We start from the raw sequence: 19,944 nt of genomic DNA on the forward strand, positions 1-19,944 counted from the left end.
AATATAGATTTACTTTTGTGCTCTTGTAGTGCAATAGATCTTTTTAGTGAAGAAGGTCTCATTTCTTTGAATCTGGTCGTGAGTTTTTACAAGGGCATGAATCAATAATAAATATTCTAAAAGATGTCACAAAGAAGCTCAATGGTTTTCAGTTTCACTTCTATTGGATCAGGATGCAAGTGTGGTAGAGGGAGTGAATACCACAATTCACCTACATTGTTGGTGTTCCACAGAAAAATAGTGTGCAATGAAAATTTAGAACACAACAAATAGACCAAGCCAAAGAGACATCTTCGATTTACTTGATTCACACCCCAGGTTGCTATGTCCAAGGCCTATACACACACAAGGTCTACTATTTTTTTACTCTTTAGTTAACAACGGGAGGTGGAGAAACCTCTTACAATCAGCAAAAACAAGAAATAATAATCAAGACAATCAAAGCTTGTATGAAACAGAGTATGGGCGTGATTGGCACGAAGTGGTCTGTCTTCCTCGAAGCCCCTTGACCCCTTTTCCTTTATATAGCCTTCAGTCCGAATCCTGCTGTTTGCTGATCTGGCGACCATCAATCGACTCCTTATCAGTCATCAGACGACTGAATTCTTATACGCATTGTGTCGTTGATCTTTCCATCTTCGACACAATTTGAATTGGTCACAGCTGCATCAATGACTATTGTAAACCATTAGTCGACTAGTTGTATCGAGTCGATTCCTAAACCTTCTATCTTTTTTTGTAGACTCCAGCCGACTACACCAGTCAACTCAAACCTTTTATGAACAGTCTATTAATCCTTATTCATCAATCGATTAATCAACCATAATACCCCAAAATGACCTAAACTTGAGTTATTAGAATACCAAGGTCACCAACTAGATCTATCCATCAATCAACTAATGTTATGACTTCGACTAGTTCTAAGATCGAGTCGGTCGAAGTCGTTTGTCTACCCTTCGACTCATATATACAAATCACTCCACTCATATTACTTAGAGTATGTTCAACGTTTGAGGTCTTCTATTGTCAAGCTACGTCCCTCGAATACATTGAGCCAGCGGCTCCTCCTTAACAATCCTTATCGCCTTTGCTTACATAGATCTCCTCCTCGATTTGTCATGCTCATCCTACCATCCCTCAAATGTGTCATCCTTCACCGATCTTATGGACCTTGAGTCATCAAGCCATCAAGCCCTAATAACCTATATACTTGGTGGACCCTGCACAAAGCTAACTAAGTTTACCAATATCATCAAAGCCATTATGATCAAGAATGGGAGTCCTAACAATCTCATCCTTTTTTATGATTGATAATCTCTTCAAGTTAGGGCAAAATTATAGACAAATGCAAATAAGGAAAGTCATACTCCCCCTTCACCTAAGCTCCCCTAAAGTTATAATTTTTGAAAATTGTAAACGATTACTTAAACACTAAAATCTCCCCCTTTGCCACTCATCACAAACTTAGAATGTGATTTAGACAGCAAGGTTCTAAACCCTTATCAGTTTCGACCATGTGCTAATCGATTGAGAAACATGTATTAGTCGACTCATGGACTACAATCAACTGATATACCTGGCCAGCCAACTGCCACCTGGACTGTGCCAAGTTTATGAAGAAAATCATGCCATGTTAAAATTATGGTATAACTTTAGAAACAACGAAAGACTATTATGAATATCTAACATTCGTTTCATACTTATGTCATGTCAACCAGATGCACATACTTCATAGAGGTTTTAGCATGATGTGTATCTTGTCCCATTTTTATATGCATATATTTCACAATTTCATCTCTTTGTGCTTCATTTTGATATTTTCCTAGTTCGGAGAACTGCTCTCATGTTTTCCATTTGATAGGGCACGAAAAGGAGCAAAAAAAAATAGTACTAAAAGCCAACTTCCAAGACTTCCCAGGATGAACCACAGATCCAGGCACGAGCGATCGTGCCAGTCAGCACGGGCAGTCGTGTCGTGCCAACAAGCACAGACGGCCGTGTCGTGCTAGTCGGCACGAGCGGTCGTGCCGTGCTAGCCGACACGAACGGTCGTGTCGTGCCAGCCGACACGGTCCATGCCGGAAGTTAGAGGAATTCATGGAGCCCGACACGGGCACCTGTGCTCGCCGGAAGTCCAAATGAGCTCACAGCGCTCGACACGGTCCATGTCAGGCGCTTAAGAAACAACTATTTAAGCAGATTTCTTGGGGTTTTAAAGAGATCCCGATTTGGAGTCGTCGGTGACCTCAGAGGACAATCTAGAGGAGATTCGACGCCATCAATGAGGGGAATTCAGATCGGCAGCATTTGAAGTTGCATTCACGCAACAAGACTAAGATTTCTTTCTCCTTTTCTGAATTGGATCTTGATTGTAATCGTTTGAACTTTGACTTCTGACTGTAACTCCATTTCTATGGAGTAGATTCTTAATTCTAGGATTAGAGAATAACTCTTTGATATATGAACATCTTTTGTTGAATCTATTGAGTTTGAATGTTTCCTATTTAATGATATGTGTGTTTGTGGTCCGGATCTACTGTGTAAATAATCTTGATGTCAAAAGCACGAGATTTGTATCCCCCGAGGATTCAAAAATGAACCGAAAGAAGAACCCAATCCTTCGACCTGTAGAAACTCGAGACGTGGAGAGTTGGCTATGAAAGTAGATCAGTATGTCATGAGGAGCAACAAGTTGTCATTGATCTTAATGGATCTATTATAATTCATTGTCACACAGTAAAAGAAGATAACTAGGGGTTGTGGAATCATGTGACAGGGTCTCCTTAAGAAAATGATCTCTTAATATTGTTGCTCTGAAAGTAGACAACGAATTGGAATTGATACGTCGGTGTAATTCCAAATGTTCACATCAGATACCATAAGATAGTCTAGCTACATAAACCACCATTAAGGATAGAAAATCATACATTAGGAGTTCATAATCATTGTGGTGAAACTGAAATTCTAGAATTGGCTTCACCAATCAAATTCTCTTGGATTATTCTCCTCTTTCTCTCTTCTTGATCAATTCCCTTCTCACACTCTTCTTCACTCTACTTTTCAGATTTCTAGTTCAGATATTCTAAACTTCATGATTAGTCTAGATAATTGTATTTACTTAGTAAGCTAGTACTTGACCACCAATCCTTATGGGATCGATATCCTTTTATTACTTAATGACATTTCGTGCACTTACGGATTTATCACATCAAGTTTTTAGCACCATTGTCGGAACTGATTTTGGTTGATATTAGTTTAATAGAAAATTGATTGGATTAAACTGTTTCTTTTCATAGTTTTGCTTTGCATTTGTTACACTCGTCTTAATTTTGTTACTTTGTCTTTTTTCAGGGAATCAATTCATGCACAAAACCACAAGGTTAGGGGAATTATGTCATTTGATTCAGAGATAGATCGGATATTTCATCGTAAACTTACTGAACAAAGAGTAATGGATCCAGATCAGACACCCCAAAACTTGGTTGTGGTGAACGATAACAACTAGCCACTTGGTGATTATGCAGCATCAAGTTTGAGAGGACTGAGATCTAGCATTGCTTGACCAACAATTGAGGCAAATAACTTTGAGATCAAGCCAACTTTGATACGCATGGTTCAACAATGCCAATTCAGTAGAGCACCTATTGAAGACTCGAATATGCATTTGGAGAATTTATTAGAAATTTATAGAACTTTGAAGCGAAATACGGCTTCTACGGATGCTATCCAACTCATGCTCTTTCCTTTCTCATTAAGGGACAAAGCCAAAATGTGGCTTTCATTTCTTCCTCAAGAATGTATAGTAACATGGGATCAATGCGAGTTGAGATTCTGAACAAATATTACCCCCTAAGACTGCTCACATGCAATACTTTATCACAAATTTCATGCAAAAAGAAGGGAAATTGTCGTTTGAATCTTGGGATAGATACAAGAGCCTATTGCAACAATGCTCACATCATAGGCTTGAAAGATGGTTAATTATTCACACATTCTATAATGGAATTTCTTATGCTGCTAAAGTGTCTCTTCAGTCAACTGCTGGAGGAGCTGTCATGAACAAAACACTTGAGAAGTTAAGGACATCATTGAGAGTGTAGTATTTAACCACCATCAGTGGGCCAATGAAAGTATCCTTATGCAAGCCCTAGGAAAGCATACTGTAAATTCAGTGGATGGCGGCAAGGGTGGATGCAATGATCAAACGCTTGGACTCACTTAATGATGTCAGCACTTTCGGTGAGATTTGTGGCATTTCAAGAAATGCTGGGTAGAACTATTCAATTTTGGCATCCGTGCAAGGAGATCAAGTGGAACATGTGAATGCGATTAACAATTTCAACTCAAGGCTAAACAATCCATACTCTAGCACCTATAATCCGGGATGGAAGAACTATCCAAACATTTCGTATCGATCAAATCAAGAACAATTCTAAAATCAAGGGAGTTATGGGCAAAGTTATGAACCACAACCGCAAAAGTCAAGCATGGAGAAAATGATAGAACAAATGAAAAGTTTTGCCAACAACATTCTAACCACAAAGTCATGATTAAGAGTTGAAGACTTCAGTTGATTCTCTTATCAATCATACAAAGATGTTGGAAAATCAAGTAGCAATTTTGATTTCAAGAACTCCTGGGAAATTTACAATAAGAGATAAACCAGGTGGAACATTATAACGTCATAAACTTAAGAAGTGGAAAGATGTTACATGATTTGACAAAAAGCATGAAAGAGGTACCAAATGATCTTGCTCAAGGGCTTGATATACCAAAAATGCCCATGGTGGTAGAGAAGGAGTCAATCAAATCAAAGGAAACAAAACCTCCGGTTCAGACTTATCAACCACCCATCCCATTCCCACAACGCTTAGTGAATACTAAGAAAGATGACGAGTTTAGAAAATTCTTGAAGATGAAGGAAATTTACATGGAGGTGTTGTTACTTGATGTCATACACCAAATGCCGCATTTGCTAAATTCATGAAAGAGATCATCTCTCACAAAAGAAAGAAAGAGAATCATGTGATTATTGCACTCACTGAAGAGTGTAGTACTATAATTCAAAATGAGCATCCTCAGAAGCTATAAGATCCAGAAAACTTTTCTATTCCGTGCTTTATCAAAGATAAAAAGGTAAACAAAGTTTTCTGTGACCTAAGAGCTAGTGTAAGTCTAATGTCATTTTCCATATGCAAAAAGTTAGGTCTGGGGACCTTAAACTCACAACCATGTGGCAAAAGGCGATTCCCTTAAACTCACAACCATGATTCTACAATTGGTTGATCACACTTGCCAATATCCTCTGGGAATTTTGGAGGATATTTCGGTAAAAATTGGAAATATTATCGTGAAATGGAGGATGATCCCCGCGTACCTATCATCCTAGGAAGATCTTTCTTAACCACTGCTGGAGTAATTATTGATGTGAAAAATCATAAGCTTTCATTTGTGGTGGGAAGATAATTTGAAATTTGACCTCTCTAAATTATCCAATGATTTCCATAAAGAGGGCCAAGGGGAGGAAGGTGATTCTAATCACTGGAGGATCATCTTGAAAGACCTCCAGACACTAAACCAAATATAGAACCTTTGAAACATAATAAATATATAATACCCGCCAGAGCCCAGTCAAGAGAAAGAGGTATTCCAATTTGGATCGCTCGGAGGAGGGGAGAGGAACCCCCTCAAAGCCAAGGCCCCAAGTTGATTTAAAAAAGGGATCAAGAACCATAAATAAGCGTTTCTTAGAAGGCAACCCAAGCATTTTGTTTTTTAGATTAATGAAGTTTTCGTCCATTAATCTTTGCCATTGAGAGTTTTTGATCAAGTCATTTTATTTTGTAGATCATTAAACAATACCAAAGAGACACCCAATTTCCAGAGTCGGGCACGGGCGCCCGTACCATCGCCACCGCCCGTGCCAGCTTTGAAACCCTTCAAAATCCTTCATCTTCTTTCTCTAAATCTCCACATCAAACTTCCCTTACCCTAAAACCCTCACCTCCTCCCATTTTCTTACGGGAGCAAACCTTTCTCTATCCCAAAACCTTAACCTCCACTTTAGATTTTGAAGCAAAGATGAAAAGAACAAGGAGAGGAGAAGCTTCCACTTCCAAAGGGAAAGGTAAGGAGAAGGTAAAAGAAAAAGCACGTGACAAGGGCAATAATCCTTTAGGAATTATTTTTCGTGATGAAAATCATAGAGCACGTTTTGATATTATTGTGACACGTAGGATTATACCCACCAGATATATAGATAATCAAGTTATGGAAGTCCTAAGCATTAAGGATGACATATCGTGGTTGATTAATAAAGTGAATTGGGACAAATTGGTAAATATTTGTTGTCCCAATTACCTGTGTTGTATAGATACGGATACAAATATCATATCAGATACGACAGAAATACAGTGATAAAAAAAATTTTGAAAATATAAGACATGATACAGCTAGGATACAACGATTATTAAAAAATAAAAAATATTACATATATATATATATATATATATATATATATATATAGTATTAAAAATTAAAAATCTGAGAATAGAAAACATGTCCATATTACATCAACCATAATATCCATTACAAACAAAATGTAAACATAATAAAATGCAACACACCAAATACATATTAAACAAGTAAAAAAAATCAAACATCTATATCGGTCTAATCACTAACACCGCCTTCGTCAGTAAATAAGACCGACTCCAATTCAAGTTCATCAAGAGACAAATTGGCAATTTCAAGAATAGCAGCACCCTCCGAAAAGTAAACTTGCCAAAAAGAGGGCAGAGGCGGAGAGCGAAGGCGAGCAGCGGAAAGCGCAGACGAGCAGCGGAAAGCGCAGTCGACGACGGCAAGTGCAAGTGACAGCGGCGAGTAGCTTTTAGTCGCATCGCGATGAAGAAAGAATCGGGAGCAGGGAATAATTTAGGATTTTTTTCATTTTAATGTTATCCTTAAACTCCGTCCGTGACAACCAAGTCATGGCTAATCACAAGCTCGGATAAAGGAGGGTTGCGTTAGGTTGTCAGTCAACGTTAAAACTATAACAAATATTCAATGAATTGATCCATTAAATTATTGTGTTAATGCTAGATTGTTCCCCAAAAGGAACACGTTGTAAGGTCCGACTATAACGTCTCGGTAAGAACCGCTACATCTCTAGAACTCAGGTGTAGTGCTAAATATGCAAGAGTTCGCGTTGTAGAGTCCCACTGTAACGTATCAGTACCGCTATACCTCCATGAGAATTTAGATGTAATGTTAAATAAGCAAGAGTTCTCACATCATAGGTTGGATAAAAACAAATATGATAGGAAAAGTAATAATCTAAGATTTTGAACATGGAACATAGGAACACTCACTAGTAAATCAATGGAAGTAGTAGATACAATGATTAGGAAAAGAATAAGTATTTTATGTGTACAGGAGATAAAATGGATAAGCGAGAAAGCAAAACTAATAGAGAACTTGAGTTTTAAGTTATGGTACACTGGAAAGAGTAAAGCATCGTGTGGGTATTGTTGTAAATAGTTTGTTAAAGGATGAAGTTGTAGAAGCAGTTAAAAAAGGAGATAGAATTATAATTCTTAAGATAATAGTAATGAAAGAAACTATTAACATAATTAGCGTATATGCACCGTAAGTAGGATTAGATGAAGCTACCAAATCAAGGTTTTGGGATGACTTAGATAAAATATTACAAAACATTCCGGCAAATGAATTGATTTTAACAAGAGGTGATCTAAATAGGCATGTCGGAGTGAAAAATGAAGAATATGAGAGGATACATGAGGGTTATGGGTTTGGAACGAGAAATGAGGAAAGAAAAACTATATTAGATTTTGCGATAGCATATGACTTTATATTAGCTAATACGTTTTTTAAGAAAAGAAAGAAACACTTAGTCACGTTCAAAAGTGTGAATAATAAATCGCAAATTGACTTTCTCATAATTAGGAAGAATGATAAAAAGATTTGTAAAGATTACAAGGTCATTTCCGGAGAAAGCTTAACTACCCAACATAGGTTAATAGTGTTGGATATACGCCTCAAGCATAATATCAATAAAAAAATATATATATACGACTCCTAAAATCAAGTGGTGGAAGTTAAAGGATAGGAAACAAAATATATTCAAGAAGAAGGTAGAAGTCCAAGCATTAGGTGAAATATACGGTGATTCTAATACAACATGGGATAAGATGGTTTCAAAGTTGAAAATAGTAGTAAAGAGTGTACTCGATGAGTGAAAAGGGCATGCACCACTAAGTAAGGAATCTTGGTGGTGGAATGAAAAAGTACAAGAGAAAGTAAAAGAAAAACAAATAGCTTATAAGGAATTATATATTTATAAAAATGAGGAAAATCTAAAAAAATATACAATAACCAAGAAAGAAGCTAAGAGAGTAGTGAATGAAGCAAAAAATAAAACTTTTGAACGATTATATCAAAAATTGGATACAAAAGAAGAGGAAAGAGACATTTATAGAATAGCTAAAGTAAGAGAAATTAAGATAATAGATCTTATCCAAATAAAATGTATTAAAGATGAATGTAATAAGATACTAGTAAACGACGGAGAAATAAAAGAGTGGTGAAAGAGGTATTTTTATCAACTTTTTAATGAAGGTTTAAGTGATCAACTTAATTTAGGTAATTTAAGGAGATCAAATAAGTATAAAAATTTTAATTTTTATCGTAGAGTTCAAACTTCAGAAGTAGAACAAGCTAAATGTATGATCAATGTATGCACAATAGAAACGTCATTAAACCAGATGATATTTCGATAGAGGTATGGAAGTACCTAGGGAAACAAGGCATTAAATGTCTTACAAAATTATTTAACATGATATTGAAAACGAAAAAAATATCTGATCAATGGAGGATAAGTACTCTAATTCCCTTATATAAGAGCAAGAGAGACATACACAATTGTGCAAACTATAGGGATATTAAACTAATGAGTCAAAGTAATAGAAAAAAGATTAAAGAAAGAGACCACAGTAACCGAAAATCAATTTAGGTTCATGCCTAGAAGATCAAAAATAGAAGTTATACATCTCCTTAAACAATTAATTGAAAAATATCAGGAGCAAAAACAAGATCTGCACAGGGTATTCATTGACTTAAAAAAAGTTTATGATAGAGTCCCAGAAAAATTATACGGAGAATTCTAGAAAAAAGAGATGTTAGCGTAATATATATTGAACTAATTAAGGATATGTACGAACATGTAACGATTAGAATAAAGACTTCAAGTAGAATAACTAAAACATTTCCAATAAAGATAGAGTTACATATCAGCTCTAAGTCCCTATCTTTTTACACTAATTATGAACTAACTCACTGCACATATTTAAATACAGTATCGTAATACATATTGTTTGCAGATAATATTATTTTGGTAGATAAAACACGTGAAAGAGTAAATGCTAAACTAGAATCTTGGCAGTAAACACTAAAAGGGAAAGGTTTTAGGCTTAGTAGAATAAAGACAGAATATATAGAATTTAAGCTTAGCAATATTAGATATAATGAGACATTATTAAGATAGGAGACGACGAATTGCCCGGAACCGAGAAAGTTAGATATTTAGGATCATTTTTATAAAATGATGGAGGAATTAAGAGAGATGTCATACATAGAATTCAAACAGGATGGTTGAACTGGAGGAAAACGTCAGATATTTTATGTGACTGTGAGACACCTCTAAAACTTAAAGGAAAATTCTACAAAATCACAGTTAGACCCGTTATGTTATATGGAACTGAATGTTGGGCTATGACTCAAGCACATGTGCAGAAGATGAGTTGTAGAGATGAGAATATTAAGGTGGATGTATGGACATACGAGAATGGACAGAATCAGAAATGAGAGCATTAGAGAGAAAGTCGGAGTTGCATCTATTGAGGAAAAACTCCGAGAGACAAGTTTAAGATGGTATGGGTGACCAATAAATGCTCCAGTAAAGCGATGTGAAACTATGACAAATACGCATATCAAACAAGGAAGAGGAAGACCAAAAAAACTTGGCTAGCAGCGATAAAATAAGATAAACTTTATTTAAATATAGATGATGATATAGTTAGAGATAAAGCTTAATGGCGTAAAAGGATCCATACAACCAACCTCACCTAGTGGGATAAGGCTTGATCGTTATTGTAATAAGTTGTCCTCAGAATTTTTTTTCAATTTTACCCTCAAAATTTTTAACTTTTTTACAATTAAGCCCAAACGTGTTCGAAAACATATCTCATCCATGTCCTAACCATATCTGACTTGTCAAACCTTTAAAAAGTCAATGACACGTTTTTTGCAATGTCCGACATGTATATTTGCATGTTGTGTCCGTGCCCGACACTTCCAAAAAAATATTTTTTAGAGTGTCCATGCTACACTGCCAATTACACTAGGACAACTCTTGAATTCTTAAATTCCGTAGAAGTTGAAGTTTTTAACTGGAAGTCAGCGTGAGAAGGGTAAAATCACGTTCCGATTGTTTAATGACGATTATATTTAGACATTGAAACAATTCAATTATTATTTTGGACTTCCTATTGGAGGGGAGAAGTGAATGCCTAGGGAGTTTGATGCCACCTCCTTTTGGAAGGAATTAACTAGGAGAGTGTATGAACCCTAACAAAAGCTTCGCAACTTAAAAATCTAGTATTTCGATACCTCCATAGGGTGATGGCTAATTCCATTTTTGAGAGAGGAGATAGTGAAGGGCTAACAAGACTTAGTGAACTTTTATGTCTTTGGTGTATGGTGAATGGAGTGGGTATTGATTTTGGTTCCCACTTTACTAGGCATTTGGTCGAGGTTGGAATAGCCCTTCTGGAACTAGAATGGTTGGTAGGTTTATTACCCATATTGCTATAAGCCTTGAGTACGACTTGAGTGAGTTGGAGATCGTAGAGGGTAAATATCGGAGCTTGTCTAGCGGCTAAGATGATCGTTCACAATATAAATTCCTTTGACTTAGTAAGGAAAGATCAAGCACCCTTTAAGTTTCCCAATATTGAATACACCACTATCACCAACCTGAGAATTAGAGGTTAGAACAAGTCTCACCTATCCCTCGATCAAGAGAGTCATACTTATCTCCTTCTGAGATGCCCCATGCACCAGCAGTTCACCCCGACATTGAGAGATTCCCTATAGACAACAATATTTAGGGATAAGCCACGGGTATTTAGGAATGAGCCACCCACTGTAAACATTGAATCGGATGGACCGTTTTTTTCTCGTTTTGAGCATCCTACAGGGCCCTCTATGTATGATTTTGCCGACTTCCATTCTAACCTTGAAAATATCCATATGGAACAAGTTGCTATGAGAATATATAGAACAAGGGGAAACTAGAGTAGTGGGTTTGAAGGCCTCACGTGTCATTTCCAGCGGGCAGAAGCACATTATGATGAAGCTGAATTGTATTTTCAAGCTGAGGTAAGAAGAGGCAACCTTCCAGCAAGAGTTGAGGGAGTTGAGGTAGTTCTGGGGAGATGTGAGAGGATTCATGCATGGTCAACGGTAGCAATGGGGAAGGGAAGAAGACCACCAGGGAGTAGAGGAGGTTACAGCTTCTGAGATTGAACATATGTATCTATGGCATTGTCGCCTCAGCTCCGATCTTTTCGATAAAAATACCGGCTTACCTCGCCTTCCTTATTTTCCCCCTTGTCCTCCATGTTGATTGATCTTATGGAGGAGTGCTTCATTTTCAATGTGAGTTTTTCTTTTATAAATATTGTTTGATAATGCCTATTTTAGATGTTTTTCTGATAGTTGTTTGGTTTGAGGTAGTTGTTAGTTTTACTTCATTTCATGTTTAGTTCTTGTTGATCTTTTGGATTTGAATTGAAGCACCCATGCAAGCTTTGTCCTTTAAGCAATGTTTTGATATGTTTAGTATTGGTGAAACCATGTGAATGCATTCTCTTAATTTTGGTGATTCATATTTTTCTATCTTATAGTAAAATTATGCAGAAGCGTTGTTGAGTTGGTTTTATTTCACCATATGCTTACTTGATAGTTAACGATTACACTTCACTTATAGTTTGTTTCTGAAAGGTAAATTTAGTACAACATAGTTATGATTCATTTTGTTGGACTAGTACCATGGTAACTGTAGGTGACTTTCTCCCAATATTTTTGTTACTAGATCATGCTCGATTTGTGTCAACCCATTTGGAAAAATAGCAAAAGGAAAATAATGGAAGAAAATTCGAAATGCAATAAAACATTTGAGTAAAAAAATAAATAAATATAAGAGAAAAAAATTTGAATGGTAATAATGGGATAAAAAACAATTGTAGTAGGTGGAAATGATAAGATGTCCCTTTGAGACCTAGTTAGGTTACTAGGGAAATACTTATGCATTTCTCTCAATACCGAGCATACCTTTGAAACTTTGTGTTGGGGGAGAGGGGATGAACCTCGCATATGGTAGATAAGTGTCTAACGTTGGAAACCTTGGGAACACAATGGAATGACAACTTGACTTAGGGAGGAACTTGAAATCTTATGAACAAATTATCTACTGTGCACTTAAACTATTTCATTAGGCTTGGTGAAACTAATTGAATGTCTTCGCTTAATGATGATACTATCTGATAGGATTAAATGAACTTATTAAAGTTTGAGAGATAGGTATTCACATGCATTCTTGATATTGATGTTTGCTTAAGGACAAGCAAAGGATTGGTCGAGGGATTTTGATGCACATATTTCATATAGGTTTTATCATGTATTGATGTATATCTTATCACATTTTTATATGCATATATTTCACATTTGCATCTCTTTATGCTTCATTTCAATATTTTCCTAGTTTAGAGAATTGCTCTCGTGTTTTTCTTTTGATAGGGCGTGAAAATAAGCAAAAAAAAAAAAATGGTACTAAAAGACTTCCTAGGATGAACCACAAATCCAAGCACCGAGGGTCGTGCCAGCCGACACGGCCCATGCCGAAAGTTCAAAGGAATTCACAAAGCCCGACACGGGCACCCGTGCCCGGCGGCACGCCCATGCCGAAAGTCTAGAGGAGCTCACAATGTCCAACACTAGCATGGCTATGCCGGGCGCTTGGGAAACAACTATTTTAGCAGATTTATTGGGGTTTTGAGGGGATCCCAACTTGGAGTCGCCCAAGGCTCCAAGGTGACCTCGAAGGACAAACTAGAGGAGATTTGACGCCATCAACACAGGGAATTCAGATCGGGAGCATCCAAAAATGCATTCACGCAACAAGACTAAGATTTCTTTCTCTTTTCTGAATTAGATCTTGATTGTAATCGTTTGAACTTTGATTTCGGGCTGTAACTTCATTTCTATGAAGTAGATTCTTAATTCTAGGATAAGGGAATAGCCCTTTGATATATGAACATTTTTTGTTGAATCTATTGAGTTTGAATGTTTCCTATTCAATGATATGTGTGTTTGTAGTCCGGATCTACTGCGTAAATACAATCTCAATGTCAAAAGCACGAGATTCGTATCCCACGAGGATTCGGGGATAAATCGAAAGAAAAACTGAATCCTCCGACTCGTAGAAACCAGAGATGAGGAGAGTCAACTACGAAAATATATTGGTATGCCACAAGGAGTAATAGGTTGTCATTGATCATAATGGAGCTATTCTAATTTGTTGCCACACAATAAGAGAAGATAACAAGGGGTTATGGAATCACGTGACAAGGTCTCCTTAGAAAAACAATCTCTTAGTGTCGTCACTCTAAAAGTAGACAACGAATTAGAATTAATATGTCGGTGTAGTTCCAAATGTTTACATCGAATACCATAGAATAGTCTACCTACATAAACCACCATTGAGGATAGGAAACCAAACATAGATTAGGAGTTCATGACCATTGTGATGAAACGAAATCCTAGAATTGCCTTCACCAATCAAATTCTCTTGGATCATTCTACTTCTCTTTCTCTCTTCTTGTCTCTTCCACACTCTTCTTCACTCTGCTTTTCCAGATTTCCAGTTCTTAGACATTCTAAACCCCATGATTAGTCTAGACAGCTGTATTTACTTAGTAAGCTAGTACTTGACCACCAGTTCTTGTGGGATCAATATCTTTTTATTACTTGACAACATTCCGTGCACTTGAGGATTTATCACATCACAACCATATCATGATTATAGCATATGTTTCAATATGGTTGACCCTAGAGGTGATCTAGTGACAAAGTGGAGATTTTGGTACCCAATTGGATCCAATCAAGTTAACCAAGTACTATCTAGGTATTCATTTCTTTGCAATTGTCCTTATAGTGCCTTGTCCTCTAGTTAATAGCCTAAAGCATGTCTTTTCTTTCTTATATTCCTTAATTGTTAAGCAATTTTTACAAAAATTTCCTCTTTGACGGCCAATTAGCATATTTAATGAATGTGATCTAATAGTAAATTTTTCTAGTGCTATTTTCAAAGAGTCACTTTGTTTTCTTAGGGAGTCATTCTCTAGCACTAGTTCTTCATGCAATTTATAACAAGGTACTACTGAGCTTAGTTTTTCTTCTACCATGGCATTTTCCATTTCTAAAATTTTAATTTTCTTTTCATATTTATCTAATTGTTCATTCAAGGAATTTACTAAATATACTAATTTAGATTCAAAAGAAAAAGAGTTTACCTCACTTACCACATCATCTCCCCCTTGATCCGATTTCTCTTCTTCACTTTCTTATGATGACGAGCTATCATTTGTTGCCTTGAATGCTTTGTCAGTCTTATAGAAGGTTGGAAGTGCTAATAAGGTTTTGTTTACCTCCTCTGATGAACTTAAATCGTCCTAAGTAGCTTTCAAGTTTTTCTTATGGGGATGTTTTTTCTTTGACTTTTTGGATTGATTTGTTTCCTTCTCCTTTTCTTTCCTCAATTTCGGACTTGAGTCTCTTATGTGTCCTTCCTTGTAGTTGTTGTAGCAATGTACGGTCGTCTTCTTTCTTCCTTCTTCTTTTTGTTCTTTAGATATTCCTTCAAGTCTTCCCCATTTAATTTAAATTTATTCTTAAATTTACATCTTACCTTACTTACCAAACATGCATTTCCATCACTATCTTCATCCATGGTGAACTTCTCAGAATCTAAAGATGACCATCATCCTCTTTAGCTCTTTTCTTTTCCAATCAGAGCTATGCTTTTATGTTCAATAGCTTATTTCCTTCGTTGTCTGGATCCCTAGAAGCATGCAAAAGTTTAATTCAGAAATTAATGATTCTAAACTACTTACATTTAGATCTCGGGCGATCAAATAACTATTGACGAGGAGCTCAAATATTGAGTTATCAGTAGGATGTTTAGCATTGTTCGAATAAGATCCCTATTTGACAAATTTTCACGAACATGGGTTCAAATCTTGAAAACAGGCTCTTACAAAAAGCAGGGTAAGGCTATGTACAATAGATCCTTCCTCAAGACCCCACATGGCGAGAGCTTCGTGCACCGGGCTGTCCTTACTAGTTAGTTCAAAAATAAGTTGTTTATACCTTGAGTGCAATTCTAGGATTTGCTCCCACTTCAACATTGAGAAGTGTTGAGCTTTTATCACAGCAGATCTCTCCGTGCAAGCTTTGCCTCTGTTGATCCTTTATGCATGTCAATGATTTTTTCCCATAGCTCATTTGTTGTTGCGTATTTTCCAATTTTGCTCATCTCTAAATCTAGTATTGCATATTCTAATGCTAGCTTGGCCTTGTTGTCGGCTATCACTTTTCTTTTTGCTTTAACTTGGAAAGAGGAAACAAGTTATCATTTTTATCAACTAGAAGATTACAACCTTCTTCAATTATGATTGTTGTGTCCAAATCAAAGTCTAAAGCAGAGCGTCATCTTCTACTTCCATGATGCAAAATTTCTCTTGAGCTTTGGAATTTAAAATCACTCTCCAGCCATATGCTTCATCGGCTTATAGTCATTCAATAACATACCCGCTCTAATATCACATGTTGAATCGGGATGTCGGCATGGTAGAGAGGAGTGAATACCACAATTCACCTACAGTACTAGTGTTCTACAAAAAAAATAGTGCACAATGAAAATTTAAAACACAACAAATGCCAAAGAAATGCCTTCGATTTATTTGGTTCACAAGCCCCAAGTTTACGTCCAAGGCATATGCACACGATGTCAACTATTTTTCTCCTATTCGATTAATAATTGAAGGTGGAGAAACTTTTTATAATCAGCTAAAAATAAATAAGAAAATAAGTGGAATCAATAACAATGAAGGCTTGAAAAACACTGAGCATTGTGTGTATTTCAAAGCGCTTATCTTTCTCACAGCCCCTCGAATCTTATTTACAACCTTCAACTCAAATCTATCTTCCCCTAGTTAATCTAGCGACCATCAGCCAACTCCTTGTTGCACACGAATCGACTGATCTTCAAGTCTTATTACATTGTGTCGTTGATCTTTCCATCTGTCGACTCCATTTGAATTGGTCATTGTAGCATCAATCGACTGATTTGTATTCAACCGACTGATCTAGTTGATTCCTCAACCTTAATTTTTTTTTTTTTTAGACTCTAGTCGATTATGTTACTCGACTTAAAATCTTTTTGTTTGGTTGTCAAAAACTTGTTACGAATAGTGGACTCATCCTTACTCAACAGTCGATTGATTCCCTAATAGCCCCAAACTATCCTAAACTTAGGGTATTCAAATACTAGGGTCATTAGTCAACTAGATCTATCCATCAGTCAACTAATGTCATGACTTCGACCAGTTGTAAGGTCGAGTCCACTTAAGTCGCTTGCCAAGATTGAAATATTGTTCTGTACTGCCTAAAACGATCGATTTTTACCATTCCGACACGGGAGCGATAACGGCATAGCATGTGCAACAATTTCGCATGCATCATCACATGCGTCACGCATACGCGATAGAAGGAATCTAGCACACGACACGCGCGACAGAAGGAATTGCAACACATGCTCTGGAGGCGTACCGGAGGTGTCACGAAGGCGTCACGGAGGCATAGCCGAATGCCTCCAGCGTCGCCGAAGTGTCGGGGGACCAAGGCATCCTGGAGGCGCCTCCGACCACTCTTCGCAAAAGCCCAAGGTGTCCCGGAGACGTCTTGGAGGCATCCCGGACGCCTTTGACCACTCTTCCCAAAACCATAATGTCCCAGAGGCATCGCAAGACACCTCCGGCATCACCTGAAGCATCGTAAGACGCCTCCAGCGTCGCCTGAAGCATCACAAGAGCCCAAGGTGTCCCGGAGACGTCTTGGAGGCATCCCGGATGCCTTTGACCACTCTTCTCAAAACCACAATGTCCCAGAGGCATCGCAAGACGCCTCCGGCGTCGCCTGAAGCATCACAAGACACCTCCAGCGCCACCGAACACGCGTGATGCCCTCGGTTCCGGGTGGTTTAACGAAGTTGAAAATTAGGTCTACGGATTTAATTAATATTTAAGTTATATTTCGAATAGGTTTTTATAAATCCTAGTTAAATTATTCTAATAAAGTATATAAAAATATATTTAAAATTAGAATTTTTTTAATAAATTTTATTAATTGATATTCTGAAAATTCTTTTTACTATTTTAAATTATGATAATTTAATAAATCATATTTATATTATGATAATTTTTTTTATTATTTTGTATTTTTTTATTTTTTTACTGTTTAATTGATATTATGATATTTTTTTACTATTTTAAATATATATTATTTAAATTAATAATTAATTAAATGAATAAATAATTAATTTATATAATTATTATGTATAAAGTAGCATCTGTGTGTTAATTTATATATTGATTATAGATAATATTTTTGTGCTAATTTATATACTGATTATTCACATCACTCATTTTAGTATTAGTAAGGTAACATATTATGATATATCAATTTTAATTCGAGTTATTAACAGATCAATTTTCTTTAAAGATAACTATATTTAATTATTTTTTCTAACATTAAGTTGTTTAATAATTGAGAACTTATATAAATCAATAATTAACTTATTTTAAAATTATACATAAATAAAAAATACTGAAATCGTATCAGCACGGCACGATATCAAAATTGTATTGTTGTGGTATAGGACTAAAACATCGGCACGAGTCGAAATTTTAAACCTTGGTCACTTGTCTACCCATGTATATAGATCACTCCACTCATCTTATTTTGAGTATCTTCAAGTCTTGAGGCCTTCTATCGTCGACTTGCATCCCTCGGATACTCTGAGACCGTGGCTCCTCCTTAGCTATCTTTCTCACATTTGCTTACGGAGATCTCCTCAATGACTTGCCAAGCTCTAATGCTCCTCGTCCTGCAGTCTATCAAATGTGCTATCCTTCTTTGTCTTACGAACCTTGAACCTTCGAGCTCTCATAATCTATATATTTAGTAGACCATATATAACTTAGCGCACACATCAGATAACCACAAAGGTCAGAGCTAACTTAAACTCTTTGCCAAGATCGGAGATGGGAGTCCTAACATCTTCGTGCATGTTTAAGTATTGTCATAGCTCTAGTAGACTTCTTGAGTTTAAAGTGACTTAAAGACTAGGCCAAAGTAGCAAAAAAATTTATATAAAAAAAAAACGGTTTTAATGTGTTGTCATCATCACCGGACTACTAGGCCACATGTAGTGGATTGTTCTAGGCCATATTTGTGTTTTCTCACTTGAATTGTGGTGTTGGTTCCAATCTCACATAAACTGAAATAAAGTAATATCTTGTTTCCCCAAAGAATAAAAAAAATAAATTATAATTCTCTTGATTCAAATTAATTTGGATGCACTATCACAATCTGATTCTTCATCAGCAACTTCAGAAAATGTCTACTTAAAGTTTGAAAGCCTATGTTGTATATATGATTTGACTGTAAACCTGCAACATCACTTCTAACTCCCAATAGGCTGAAGCAGGGCAAATCGGATGGGAGAGTAAACTTCTCATAGCTTGATGAAGTAAATTGTATACCAGATGGATAAATGTGAAACAAGTAGAGTGCTCTAAAAAAAAGAGGAAAGGGGAGTCTCCAATATAATCTAGAACACTATAGTAACAAGCTAGCTAGCTTGTCCTGGTCCAATTAGCAATCCCATCTCCATAAATTGTCAACTAGTTTCGGATAAATATATTATTTTTAATGAATAATCACCTGACAACCACATATTGTTTGTCTGATGATGATATCAATTTGTGCCTCTTTTAGGGTTACAACACAGATTTTAACTGCGGTGGGTTTCGGCAATTAATCGATGTGGGAAACAAAAAAAGAAAGAAAAAAAAACAATTGGCGAAAGCAAGCGCTAATTTCACAGGAAGCTATTATGCAAAGAGAGAGAAACAAACCGGAGGCAGAGGTGATGGTGGAGTGGAGAAGCGAGGCGGCGGTGTTGACGAAGAGCGGGTCGCGGGAGACAGCCAAGCGCATGGCCCAGTTCGCGGCCTGAAAGAAGAAGAAGCCGGCGACGATGAGCACGAGCTCGGACCTCCTGTTGACGCTCATTTCGAAGGCTACCCACACGCCCCATATCGCCAGCGTCGCCGCGAAGAACACCGCTGTCTCGCCGCCGGCTCTCACCCTCGGCGGCGCCATTTCATCCCGTCTCCGTCTTTTCTTTTCTTTTCTCTATTTTTGAGTGTTTTATTTCTACTCGATTAATTTGTATTTTGACACCGCGATAAATTGAAAGTCGGATCAAAGTTCTTTTTTTTATATTGCTCAGTTAGGTTAACATAGAGACATTACAACTAAAAAAAAAAAAAAAACTAAATAAAACATTTTGAATCAAGGTGAAATTTGTAGTTTGTAATTTAACGATAGTAGTGAATATTTAAATAATTTTTTTTTCTCAAAATTGATATAATATATATGAAAGTTAAAATAAATTACATGTTATAAATTAGATTATAAAAATTTTATTTAAAATTATAACCATTAGAGGTATCTTCA

General features: G+C 36.5%; 1 protein-coding gene across 1 annotated transcript in view; it reads right to left on the bottom strand.

Moving 5' to 3' along the window:
- LOC122034520 (TLC domain-containing protein 2-like) overlaps positions 1-19,628 on the bottom strand; it is a 71,725-nt gene extending 52,097 nt beyond the window's left edge. Inside the window, exon 1 of the mRNA XM_042593807.1 lies at positions 19,341-19,628. Within this exon, the coding sequence (XP_042449741.1) occupies positions 19,341-19,587 (247 nt within the window). The 5' untranslated portion in view covers positions 19,588-19,628. The remainder of the gene's footprint in view (positions 1-19,340) is intronic.
- Between the last annotated feature and the right edge of the window lie 316 nt (positions 19,629-19,944).

This window comes from Zingiber officinale, chromosome 11B, assembly GCF_018446385.1.
Source record: "Zingiber officinale cultivar Zhangliang chromosome 11B, Zo_v1.1, whole genome shotgun sequence".
Taxonomy (NCBI): domain Eukaryota; kingdom Viridiplantae; phylum Streptophyta; class Magnoliopsida; order Zingiberales; family Zingiberaceae; genus Zingiber; species Zingiber officinale.